This window comes from Pseudophryne corroboree, chromosome 3 (assembly GCF_028390025.1).
Source record: "Pseudophryne corroboree isolate aPseCor3 chromosome 3, aPseCor3.hap2, whole genome shotgun sequence".
Classification (NCBI taxonomy): Eukaryota; Metazoa; Chordata; class Amphibia; order Anura; family Myobatrachidae; genus Pseudophryne; species Pseudophryne corroboree.
Genome location: NC_086446.1, coordinates 186,658,797 through 186,672,448, shown reverse-complemented (window position 1 = coordinate 186,672,448; position 13,652 = coordinate 186,658,797). Strand labels below are relative to the sequence as shown.

The 13,652-nt window shown below is 47.5% G+C and overlaps 1 protein-coding gene across 2 annotated transcripts in view; it reads left to right on the top strand.

The window, feature by feature from the left end:
• Window positions 1–13,652, top strand: part of POLR3A (RNA polymerase III subunit A) — a 229,662-nt gene that overhangs the window by 101,346 nt on the left and 114,664 nt on the right. Inside the window, exons 19-22 of one of the 2 annotated variants that reach the window (XM_063958705.1) lie at window positions 2,238–2,375; window positions 2,680–2,850; window positions 3,413–3,526; window positions 3,888–3,923. In XM_063958705.1, the coding sequence (XP_063814775.1) occupies window positions 2,238–2,375; window positions 2,680–2,850; window positions 3,413–3,526; window positions 3,888–3,923 (459 nt within the window). The remainder of the gene's footprint in view (window positions 1–2,237; window positions 2,376–2,679; window positions 2,851–3,412; window positions 3,527–3,887; window positions 3,924–13,652) is intronic. The other variant, XM_063958706.1, reaches the window with a different exon arrangement.

The following is a 13,652-nucleotide window of genomic DNA, read 5'->3' as shown; positions in this document are numbered from 1 at the left end:
GGAGCTAAGGGCAAGTTACAATGCTCTAAGCTTAGCAAGACCTCTGCTTCAAGGTCAGCCGGTATTGATCCAGTGGGACAACATCACGGCAGTCGCCCACGTAAACAGACAGGGCGGCACAAGAAGCAGAAGGGCAATAGCAGAAACTGCAAGGATTCTTCGCTGGGCGGAAAATCAGGTGGTAGCACTGTCAGCAGTGTTCATTCCGACGCCCGGGAGAGTGGGGATTTTATCGGGAAGTCTTCCACATGATTGTGAACCATTGGGAAAGACCAAAGGTGGACATGATGGCGTCCCGCCTGAACAAAAAACTGGACAGGTATTGCGCCAGGTCAAGAGACCCTCAGGCAATAGCTGTGGACGCTCTGGTAACACCGTGGGTGTACCAGTCAGTGTATGTGTTCCCTCCTCTGCTTCTCATACCCAAGGTACTGAGAATTATAAGACGTAGAGGAGTAAGAACTATACTCGTGGCTCCGGATTGGCCAAGAAGGACTTGGTACCTGGAACTTCAAGAGATGCTCACAGAGGACTCATGGCCTCTGCCGCTAAGAAGGGACTTGCTTCAGCAAGTACCATGTCTGTTCCAAGACTTACCGCGGCTGCGTTTGACGGCATGGCGGTTGAACGCCGGATCCTAAGGGAAAAAGGCATTCCGGAAGAGGTCATTCCTACCCTGGTCAAAGCCAGGAAGGAGGTGACCGCACAACATTATCACCACATGTGGCGAAAATATGTTGCGTGGTGTGAGGCCAGGAAGGCCCCCACGGAGGAATTTCAACTCGGTCGGTTCCTGCATTTCCTACAAACAGGAGTGTCTATGGGCCTCAAATTGGGGTCCATTAAGGTTCAAATTTCGGCCCTGTCGATTTTCTTCCAGAAAGAATTGGCTTCAGTTCCTGAAGTCCAGAAGTTTGTCAAGGGAGTACTGCATATACAACCCCCTTTTGTGCCTCCAGTGGCACTGTGGGATCTCAACGTAGTTCTGGGATTCCTCAAATCACATTGGTTTAAACCGCTCAAATCTGTGGATTTGAAATATCTCACATGGAAAGTGACCATGCTGTTGGCCCTGGCCTCGGCCAGGCGAGTGTCAGAATTGGCGGCTTTGTCTCACAAAAGCCCATATCTGATTGTCCATTCGGACAGGGCAGAGCTGCGGACTCGTCCCCAGTTTCTCCCTAAGGTGGTGTCAGTGTTTCACCTGAACCAGCTTATTGTGGTACCTGCGGCTACTAGGGACTTGGAGGACTCCAAGTTGCTAGATGTTGTCAGGGCCCTGAAAATATAGTTTCCAGGACGGCTGGAGTCAGGAAAACTGACTTGCTGTTATCCTGTATGCACCCAATAAACTGGGCGCTCTTGCTTCTAAGCAGACGATTGCTAGTTGGATGTGTAGTACAATTCAGCTTGCACATGCTGTGGCAGGCCTGCCACAGCCAAAATATGTAAATGCCCATTCCACAAGGAAGGTGGGCTCATCTTGGGCGGCTGCCCGAGGGGTCTCGGCTTTACAACTTTGCCGAGCAGCTACTTGGTCAGGGGCACACCCTGACTGAGGAGGACCTGGAGTTCTCTCATTCGGTGCTGCAGAGTCATCCGCACTCTCCCGCCCGTTTGGGAGCTTTGGTATAATCCCCATGGTCCTGACGGAGTCCCCAGCATCCACTTAGGACGTCAGAGAAAATAAGGATTTACTTACCGATAATTCTATTTCTCGTAGTCCGTAGTGGATGCTGGGCGCCCATCCCAAGTGCGGATTGTCTGCAATACTTGTACATAGTTATTGTTACAAAAATCGGGTTATTATTTTTGTGAGCCATCTTTTCAGAGGCTCCGCTGTTATCATGCTGTTAACTGGGTTCAGATCACAGGTTGTACAGTGTGATTGGTGTGGCTGGTATGAGTCTTACCCGGGATTCAAAATCCTTCCTTATTGTGTACGCTCGTCCGGGCACAGTATCCTAACTGAGGCTTGGAGGAGGGTCATGGGGGGAGGAGCCAGTGCACACCACCTGATCCTAAAGCTTTTACTTTTGTGCCCTGTCTCCTGCGGAGCCGCTGATCCCCATGGTCCTGACGGAGTCCCCAGCATCCACTACGGACTACGAGAAATAGAATTATCGGTAAGTAAATTCTTATTTTTTTCTTTTTTCTTTTTCAAAAGAATGAAAAGGTTTTGGCTGACATTTTTTCTATTGAAATGTCATAACTTCTATCTATCTACGCATTTGCAGCTCCCAGCAGCCAAAGGATTTGTGGCAAACAGCTTCTATTCAGGACTGACTCCTACAGAGTTCTTCTTCCACACCATGGCTGGTCGAGAGGGTCTGGTGGATACAGCGGTTAAGACAGCAGAGACTGGTTATATGCAGGTGTGGCCAAAGTAGTTAATTGATTCATTCATTTTCACGCCTTTGTGGTAATTTTTTAAGCTTCTATTCTATCTGTTTGTAACCTAACTACAAGTGAGTTGTACATTTAGCATGGGCATGTGTCAATTCCGTTTCAGATAATTATAGGTTTGGTAATTGCTAGAATAGCAGTTGGCATTTTTAAACTGTAGACAACATTAAACAAATGAAAATGTTGCACAAAAGTCTGTGTTCTATAATGTAATTATCATAACCTGATTTAAAGAGCTCCTCCTAAAAGAAATATGACTGATTTGATCTCTAGAGGCGTCTTGTGAAATCTCTTGAGGACCTCTGCTCCCAGTATGACCTGACTGTTAGGAGCTCCACTGGTGATATTATCCAGTTCATATATGGAGGAGATGGGTTGGACCCTGCAGCTATGGAAGGAAAGGATGAACCTCTTGAGTTTAAAAGGGTCTTGGACAATGTCAAGGTGAGCTGAGCTTGGATGTGGCAAAGGTTGCAATCCCTTGCATTTATGAACACTGGTTTTGTAGTCAATCACCATTCACATAAGCTTCAGAGCTACATAGTAGTCGGTGAATAAAAACTCACATCTGCTGACAATACTAACCTACAGCGAGCCTTGTGACACGTTACACAGCCCTTCTAGTCACACCCTGCAGTGGCGTGACTCAGCTACGAGTGTCTTTTGTGCAACTTTACACTGAAATGCATCTTGTTCACAAATTGATGCGAATAGGACACACAAGCAGCTTTTGCTCATACTCACACAGCGATGTTTGTAAGATTGAAAAAAAAGGCGCCTGACGCTAACTGTGTTGTACAGGACCTGTCAGTTCACTCATTCCAGGCATCTCCCACTGTGTGGCATATTGAGGCAAGATGTATGGGGAAACATTTGTACTTCTGCATCTCATCCGAATGGTGTGGGAGAACATGGCAGAGATTAGCACCCACTATGACCCAAAAAGTCTGCTTTTCCTATTATTTTCTCTCTTGACCACCTTTTGTTTCCTATCTTTCTCTCCTAGGCGGTGTATCCCTGCTCAAATGAACCGGCATTAAGCAAAAATGAGCTTGTTCTGACCACTGAGTCCATCATGAAGAAGACTGAATTTCTTTCATGCCAGGATTCTTATTTGCAGGTAATGAAACTGCATATTCTCTGCCCAGACACTAAAGCATCTTATATACCCCCAATGAACATGACCTAAACGTATGTTTTCTGTGTAATGTATAAATGATGCATTACCCTGACAAACATTTAAGCTATGGAGTGCACTGCTGACAGTCTAGTGTAGATGGAAATAAAGATCACTATGGGCAAATGGTGATTTGTTATTAGTGATCCCTAATTTATTAGAATAATCTTAATTCTACTGTATATTAAGCATTATGTAGTGACTTTGGTTGTTCCGTTATCAGGAATCTATTCATTTATGTAAACGCAACTTTTTTTTTTTTTTTAATTCTTCATTTTCCTCACATTCTCTAATTTTTTTTAAGTCACTCACAGATACAGGGTACAGACACTATTACCAGGTAACTGAAGCATGGAATGAGAGCTACTTTCTTGTGTTTACTGTATAAAGTATGCAGTGTCCATATGTGTGTCCTTAGAAAATAACCTGAAATGTCTTACTGACATTCTGACATTACTGCATTCTATTTCCTGATGAACGTCTGCATGCAGCAAATGAGTTCTGAATAGCAACCCCTATACATGCTCAATTACAGGATATTAGAAGTAATTATATTACCTAATTTTCCAATAGTACATTCTGTGTTACTAAATAGCGTCCAATGTAGTTGAATATTGTTCGGGACTACTTTCTGGAGGCAAGTGATAGTTTATTCATGAAAACCAGTAGATTATTATGTATGCACATTATTTCAATGACTGTCTTACTGCTGGAGATAAACAATCAGACAGTGACCTACCCTCACACCTTGGAGATAGGTACTGGGGAAAAAAACAGTCTTCTGCTTACTATAGCTGTATTTTTTTTCAGTGCGTGCTTGTGGGCAGACAAGACATTTACTTAGTTTGATACTTTTTTATATTTTATACCTTTCTAAAGATGCCATTAGCTATCCCCTAGAGTGAGGGATGTAAACCTCCTTCACCCAGTCCCATTGCCACTGTTGCTAACTCCTAGCTGCTGTATGTCCCAGGATCCAACAGTGGGTCAAGAATACCCTTAGTTACCTATGGTGAGAAATGTGGTCAGTCACCTCTGCAGCATCACGGCCCTGCTGTCCTGTCCTGGTCATCAGAGGCAGAACTCTGGGAGGCAACGGAGTCATCTGCCGCCGGGCTCCTGCTCTGAAGGGGGGCACCTCTCCTCCCACTCTGTGACACCTTTGAATTAAAATAATTGATAGCTGTCGCTGTGTTTTCAGTGGCCGACTTCCTCACTGGTCCCTGCACCTTACAAATCACAGCCTCTTTATTATACTGAATATACACATTTTACAAGTATCACACCCAGGATTAGAAACCACGACCTATTACACTGGAAGCAGACACCTTACTGATGAAACTGTTTGCTCCTGTATAGGAAATATGAGAATTTTAACTATATGAAGATACTTCTCTGACAATTACACGTAACTTCAGAATTCTTATGTTTCCTGTACAGGAGCAAATAGCTCCATCAGTAAATTGTCTGCTGTCAGTGTAACAGGTCATGGGTTCTAATCCTGTGTATGACGGCTAAGAAATGTGTGATTTGAAATAAAAGATAATTAAATGTATAAATACAGTACATACATACATACATACATACATACATACATACATACATACATACATACATATATATTATTTATCTTAATATAGGAAATAGGGGGGCACCAATATTTATCTTGCCTCTGGGCAACTGTGATGAACTTACGCCACTGCTGGTCATGGCTGTATCCTGAATTAGGGTGCTAAGGGCCTAATTAAGTAATGATTGCATTTGCAAAGCTAAATTAAACTTTTTCCTAGAACCTGAGGCCATGGGCATGGCATTGTCTCACCTCCTTCTTATAAGCATCTCCTTACCTGTTTACAAACCCATGGTAGTCGGCATAGCCAGTCAGGAGAATGTTATATCCTTTTTCGGAGCCCAACCTGTTTCTTGCTTTCATCTTCCAACAGACTTGGAGCACAGTAATGTTTCCCACTTAATGCTCTAAATATGTCATTCGTTATCCAATCTTCCTGGTGGTATGGTTTCTTCATGTCCATGTTGGAGCTATAAAGGTTCTTAAATGTATTTTGAGAGTAGGTAAAGGTGAAGGCACTTCTGTGACTTTTTCCTTAAGGAAGGGGAGCTTCTGGCTTCCCTAGATATCATAGATGCTTCTACTTATACCGAGATATGAGAGGACAACTTATGCTGCTGCTTCATTTTGCTCAAAGGAGCTCGCTTCCAGTTTCAGGAATTCCATTTTGATCGGTTTACCCGGCTGTTCTTGACCGCTATGACGATACTTATGCTCAGTCAGGGACGTTAGAAATAACCCATATCTGGGTGATATTCTGCTGAATGCTTTTTTCTGGATTTGTGATTAATAATCTCTAGTTTGGTATTCTTTGTTTAGATTTTAATGTGCTGTGTTCTAAATAGGCCTGATATGTCACCGACTCCTTGTAGTCTACACTGTTAGAAAGTCTTTCTTCTTTTTTTTTTTTTTAATAAGATACAGTACAGCTAACATTTACAATGGACCTAATACAATGTCCTGACTTTCTTTTGGGTCCACTAGGGGTCACGGTACCATGTTTAAATTTGTTGTCGGTAGGTGCGGGCACCTGTTAGATAGGGGGGCTACCTTTTAGTGGTCCCCCTGTGCAGGTTTTTTTTTTTTTTATGTTGTTGAAGTTTGAGCAGTCAGGTTTCCTATAGGAAGCCCTCACCGCCGCTCCAACACCCTGTGTCAGTGTCGGTAGCCCGTTCCTGCTGGCGCCAAACTTAAACATGGTACCTGTGCCCCCTATGGACTCAAAGAAAAGGATTTAACAGTTAAGAACATAATCCAGTTTCTCTTTCATCCACTAGGGGACACTAGAGTCCTATACAGTAGGGGTGTGAAGCCTTGAACCGGAGGTGTGGCACAATCTAAAATTAGCATTGTCTGCACAGCCGGCTCCTCCCCCTCCACATCTCTCCTCCCTCAGTTTGAAAAATTGTGCTGGAGGTACAGCACTTGGAGCACTGAGCTCCTGAATAAAATCTACATTGAGTGTGCTGCGTCCACCTAATAAAAGGGAGACAAGGCCACACACATATATATTGGAGAGACAAAGATCCCTATTGAAGGGACCTGCATCTCTCCACAGGAGATCCTCCAAGACCACTAACAGTGAGTACTGGTCGAAGAAAATAGGCAGGGTCCTTCATGTATTTTAATTATTTCTCTGACGTCCTAGTGGATGCTGGGAACTCCGTAAGGATCATGGGGAATAGACGGGCTCCGCAGGAGACTGGGCACTCTAAAAGAAAGATTAGGTACTATCTGGTGTGCACTGGCTCCTCCCTCTATGCCCCCTCCCTCTATGCCCCTCCTCCAGACCTCAGTTAGAATCTGTGCCCGGCCAGAGCTGGGTCCTCCTAGTGGGCTCTCCTGAGCTTGCTAGAAAGAAAGTATTTGTTAGGTTTTTTATTTTCAGTGAGATCTGCTGGCAACAGACTCACTGCTACGTGGGACTGAGGGGAGAGAAGCAAACCTACCCGCGTGCAGCTAGCTTGTGCTTCTTAGGCTACTGGACACCATTAGCTCCAGAGGGTTCGAACACAGGGCCTGACCTCGATCGTCCGTTCCCGGAGCCGCGCCGCCGTCCCCCTTGCAGAGCCAGAAGACAGAAGAAGGAGATGAAATCGGCGGCAGAAGACTCCGGTCTTCATTAAGGTAGCGCACAGCACTGCAGCTGTGCGCCATTGCTCCCACTGCACACCACACACTCCGGTGACTGTAGGGTGCAGGGCGCTGGGGGGGGGCGCCCTGGGCAGCAATAAGAATACCTTTTGGCAATATATACACATAATACAGTCTGGAAAACTGTATATGTGTAAAAAACCCCGCCATTAAGCTATACAAAACGCCTTCTTCCTCAGCACACCAGCGCCATTTTCTCTTCACAGCTCCGCTGGAAGGACGCTCCCCAGGCTCTCCCCTGCAGTATCCAGGTACAAGACGGGTTAAAAAGAGAGGGGGGGCACATAAATTTAGGCGCAAATAGGATGATAAGCAGCTATTGGGAAAAATCACTCATTATAGTGTAAATCCCTGTGTTATATAGCGCTGTGGTGTGTGCTGGCATACTCTCTCTCTGTCTCCCCGAAGGACTTTGTGGGGTCCTGTCCTCAGTCAGAGCATTCCCTGTGTGTGTGCGGTGTGTCGGTACGGCTGTGTCGACATGTTTGATGAGGAGGGTTACGTGGAGGCGGAGCAAGGGCAGATAAGTGTGGTGTCGCCCCCGACGGGGCCGACACCGGATTGGATGGATATGTGGAAGGTCTTAACAGACAGTGTCAACTCCTTACATAAAAGGTTCGATGACGCAGCAGCCTTGGGACAGCCGGGATCTCAGCCCGCGCCTGCTCAGGCGTCTCAGAGGCCATCAGGGGCTCATAAACGCCCGCTAGTTCAGATGGTAGACACAGATGTCGACACGGAGTCTGACTCCAGTGTAGATGAGGATGAGACAAATGCACAGTCTACAAAAGCCATCCGATGCATGATTACTGCAATGAAAAATGTATTGCACATTTCTGATGTTAACCCGGTTACTACCAAGAAGGGTATTATGTTTGGGGAGAAAAAGCAGCCAGTGACTTTTCCCCCATCTGATGAATTAAATGAAGTGTGTGAGGAAGCGTGGAGTTCCCCCGATAAGAAACTAGTGATTTCTAAGAGGTTACTGATGGCGTACCCTTTCCCGCCAACGGACAGGTTACGTTGGGAAACATCCCCTAGGGTGGACAAGGCGCTCACACGCTTATCAAAAAAGGTGGCACTGCCGTCTCAGGATACGGCCGCTTTAAAGGAGCCTGCGGATAGAAAGCAGGAAGCTATCCTGAAGTCTGTGTATACACACTCAGGTACTATACTGAGACCTGCTATTGCTTCAGCATGGATGTGTAGTGCTGCAGCCGCATGGTCTGATACCCTGTCAGACAACATTGATTCCCTCGACAGGGATACTATTTTGCTAACCATAGAACATATAAAAGACGTCGTCTTATATATGCGGGATGCACAGAGGGACATTTGCCTGCTGGCATCTAGAATTAATGCAATGTCCATTTCTGCCAGGAGAGTATTATGGACTCGGCAGTGGACAGGTGATGCTGATTCTAAAAGACACATGGAGGTTTTGCCTTATAAGGGTGAGGAATTGTTTGGGGACGGTCTCTCGGACCTCGTATCCACGGCAACAGCCGGGAAGTCAACTTTTTTACCTCAGGTTCCCTCACAGCCTAAGAAAGCACCATATTATCATGTACAGTCCTTTCGGCCTCAGAAAGGCAAGCGGATCAGAGGCGCATCCTTTCTGGCCAGAGGCAAGGGTAGAGGAAAGAAGCTGCACCAGGCAGCCAGTTCCCAGGAACAAAAATCCTCCCCTGCTTCCACTAAGTCCACCGCATGACGTTGGGGCTCCACAGGCGGAGCCAGGTGCGGTGGGGGCGCGTCTCCGAAACTTCAGCAACCAGTGGGTTCGCTCACAAGTGGATCTCTGAGCTGTACAAATTGTATCTCAGGGATACAAGCTGGAGTTCGAGGCGACTCCCCCTCGCCGTTACCTCAAATCAGCCTTGCCAGCTGCTCTTAGGGAAAGGGAGGTAGTACTGGCGGCAATTCACAAGCTGTACCTCCAGCAGGTGATAATCAAGGTTCCCCTCCTTCAACAGGGACGGGGTTACTATTCCACAATGTTTGTGGTACCGAAACCAGACGGTTCGGTGAGACCCATTCTGAATTTAAAATCCTTGAACACTTATATAAGGAAGTTCAAGTTCAAAATGGAATCGCTCAGGGCGGTTATTGCAAGCCTGGAAGAGGGGGATTTTATGGTGTCGCTGGACATCAAGGATGCTTACTTGCATGTCCCCATTTACCCACCTCACCAGGAGTACCTCAGGTTTGTGGTACAGGATTGTCATTACCAATTCCAGACGTTGCCGTTTGATCTGTCCACGGCACCGAGAGTATTTACCAAGGTAATGGCCGAAATGATGATACTCCTTCGGAAGAAGGGAGTTATAATTATCCCGTACTTGGACGATCTCCTTATAAAGGCGAGGTCCAGAGAGCAGTTGTTAGTCAGCGTAGCACTCTCTCGGGAAGTGTTGCAACAGCACGGCTGGATTCTGAATATCCCAAAGTCGCAGCTGATTCCTGCGACGCGTCTGCTTTTCCTGGGCATGATTCTGGACACAGAACAGAAGAAGGTGTTTCTCCCGGGGGAGAAGGCCCAGGAATTGTCTTCTCTGGTCAGGGACCTCCTGAAACCAAAACAGGTGTCGGTGCATCACTGCACGCGAGTCCTGGGAAAGATGGTGGCTTCTTACGAAGCAATTCCCTTCAGCAGGTTCCATGCAAGGATCTTTCAGTGGGATCTGTTAGACAAATGGTCCGGATCGCATCTTCAGATGCATCGGTTGATCACCCTGTCCCCAAGGGCCAGGGTGTCTCTGCTGTGGTGGCTGCAGAGTGCTCATCTTCTCGAGGGCCGCAGATTCGGCATACAGGACTGGGTCCACGGATGCAAGCCTCCGAGGATGGGGGGCAGTCACTCAGGGAAGGAACTTCCAAGGACAGTGGTCAAGTCAGGAGACTTCACTACACATAAATATACTGGAACTAAGGGCCATTTACAACGCCCTGAGTCAAGCAGAGCCCCTGCTTCAAAACCAACCAGTGCTGATTCAATCAGACAACATCATGGCGGTCGCCCATGTAAACCGCCAGGGCGGCACAAGAAGCAGGATGGCGATGGCAGAAGCCACAAGGGTTCTCTGATGGGCGGAGAATCACGTGCTAGCACTGTCAGCAGTGTTCATTCCGGGAGTGGACAGCTGGGAAGCAGATTTCCTCAGCAGGCACGACCTCCACCCGGGAGAGTGGGGACTTCATCCAGAAGTCTTCACGCAGATTGTAAACCGTTGGGAACGGCCACAGGTGGACATAATGGCGTCCCGCCTCAACAAAAAGCTAAAAAAATATTGCGCCAGGTCAAGGGACCCTCAGGCGATAGCTGTGGACGCACTAGTGACACCGTGGGTGTACCAGTCGGTTTATGTGTTCCCTCCTCTTCCTCTCATACCCAAGGTACTGAGGATAGTAAGAAAGAGAGGAGTAAGAACTATACTCATCGTTCCGGATTGGCCAAGAAGAACTTGGTACCCAGAACTACAAGAAATGATCTCAGAGGACACATGGCCTCTGCTTCTCAGACAGGACCTGTTACAGCAGGGGCCCTGTCTGTTCCAAGACTTACCGCGGCTGCGTTTGACGGCATGGCGGTTGAACGCCGGATCCTAACAGAAAAGGGCATTCCAGATGAAGTGATTCCTACGCTGATAAAAGCTAGGAAGGATGTGACAGCAAATCATTATCACCGCATATGGCGGAAATATGTTGCCTGGTGTGAGGCCAGGAAGGCGCCAACAGAGGAATTCCAGCTGGGGCGATTTCTGCACTTCCTACGGTCAGGTGTGACTATGGGCCTAAAATTGGGGTCCATAAAGGTCCAGATTTCGGCCCTATCTATTTTCTTTCAAAAAGAACTGGCTTCACTGCCTGAAGTTCAGACGTTTGTTAAGGGAGTGCTGCATATTCAGCCCCCTTTTGTGCCTCCAGTGGCACCTTGGGATCTTAACGTTGTATTGGATTTCCTGAAATCCCACTGGTTTGAGCCACTTAAGACCGTGGAGCTAAAATTTCTCACGTGGAAAGTGGTCATGCTATTGGCCTTAGCTTCGGCTAGGCGTGTGTCAGAATTGGCGGCTTTGTCATGTAAAAGCCCTTATCTGATCTTCCATATGGACAGGGCAGAATTGAGGACTCGTCCCCAATTTCTGCCAAAGGTGGTATCAGCGTTTCATTTGAACCAACCTATTGTGGTGCCTGCGGCTACTCGGGACTTGGAGGACTCCAAGTTACTGGATGTAGTCAGGGCTTTGAAAATCTATGTAGCCAGGACGGCTGGAGTCAGGAAAACTGACTCGCTGTTTATCCTGCATGCACCCAACAAGCTGGGTGCTCCTGCTTCAAAGCAAACTATTGCGCGCTGGATCTGTAACAGGATTCAGCAAGCTCATTCTGCGGCAGGGTTACCGCATCCTAAATCGGTAAAAGCCCATTCCACAAGGAAGGTGGGCTCTTCTTGGGCGGCTGCCCGAGAGGTCTCTGCTTTACAGCTTTGCCGAGCTGCTACTTGGTCGGGTTCAAACACATTTGCTAAGTTCTACAAGTTTGATACCCTGGCTGAGGAGAACCTTGCCTTTGCTCATTCGGTGCTGCAGAGTCAACCGCACTCTCCCGCCCGTTTGGGAGCTTTGGTATAATCCCCATGGTCCTTACGGAGTTCCCAGCATCCACTAGGACGTCGGAGAAAATAAGAATTTACTCCCCGGTAATTCTATTTCTCGTAGTCCGTAGTGGATGCTGGGCGCCCGTCCCAAGTGCGGACTCTCTGCAATACATGTATATAGTTATTGCTTAACTAAAGGGTTATTGTTATGAGCCATCTGTTACTGAGGCTCAGTTGTTGTTCATACTGTTAACTGGGTATGGTTATCACAAGTTGTACGGTATGATTGGTGTGGCTGGTATGAGTCTTACCCTGGATTCCAAATCCTTTCCTTGTTGTGTCAGCTCTTCCGGGCACAGTTTCCTTAACTGAGGTCTGGAGGAGGGGCATAGAGGGAAGAGCCAGTGCACACCAGATAGTACCTAATCTTTCTTTTAGAGTGCCCAGTCTCCTGCGGAGCCCGTTTATTCCCCATGGTCCTTACGGAGTTCCCAGCATCCACTACGGACTACGAGAAATAGAATTACCGGTGAGTAAATTCTTATTTTTTCTCTAACGTCCTAGTGGATGCTGGGGACTCCGTAAGGACCATGGGGAATAGACGGGCTCCGCAGGAGACAGGGCACTCTAAGAAATAATTAGGTCTACTGATGTGCACTGGCTCCTCCCTCTATGTCCCTCCTCCAGACCTCAGTTAGAATCTGTGCCCGGACAGAGCTGGGTGCACTTTAGTGAGCTCTCCTGAGCTTGCTAATAAGAAAGTATTTTGTTAGGTTTTTTATTTTCAGAGAGATCTACTGGCAACAGACTCTCTGCTACGTGGAACTTAGGGGAGAGAAGCAAACCTACTAACTGCGGATAGGTCGTGCTTCTTAGGCTACTGGACACCATTAGCTCCAGAGGGATCGAACACAGGAACTCACCCTTGGTCGTCCGATCCCGGAGCCGCGCCGCCGTCCCCCTCGCAGAGCCAGAAGGCAGAAGCCGGCGAGAGAAGCAAGAAGACTTCAAAATCGGCGTCAGAAGACTCCTGTCTTCATATGAGGTAGCGCACAGCACTGCAGCTGTGCGCCATTGCTCCCACATTACACCCACACACTCCGGTCACTGTAGGGTGCAGGGCGCAGGGGGGGCGCCCTGGGCAGCAATTAGAGACCTCTTGGCAAAGTGGGCATATATACAGTGGGGCACTGTATATATGCATGAGCCCCCGCCATTATTTTACACAAAATCGCGGGACAGAAGCCCGCCGCTGAGGGGGCAGGGCTTCTTCCTCCGCACTCACCAGCGCCATTTTCTCTCCACAGCTCCGCTGAGAGGAAGCTCCCCAGGCTCTCCCCTGCAGAAACATGATAGAAGAGGGTGAAAAAGAGAGGGGGGGGCACATAAATTTGGCGTAAAAACAATATACAGCAGCTACTGGGTTAACACTACGTAACTGTGTGATTCCTGGGTCATATAGCGCTGTGGTGTGTGCTGGCATACTCTCTCTCTGTCTCTCCAAAGGGCCTTGTGGGGGAACGGTCTTCAAATAGAGCATCCCCTGTGTGTGTGGTGTGTCGGTACGTGTGTGTCGACATGTCTTGAGGTAAAAGGCTCCCCTAAGGAGGAGATGGAGCTAATATATGTGTGAGAGGGTGTCTCAGTCGACAACACCGACACCTGTTTGGATATGTGTAAGTGCTAAGGTGAATTTATTGCACAAAAGATTAGAGAACAGACAGGAAATCTACCCATGTCTGTCC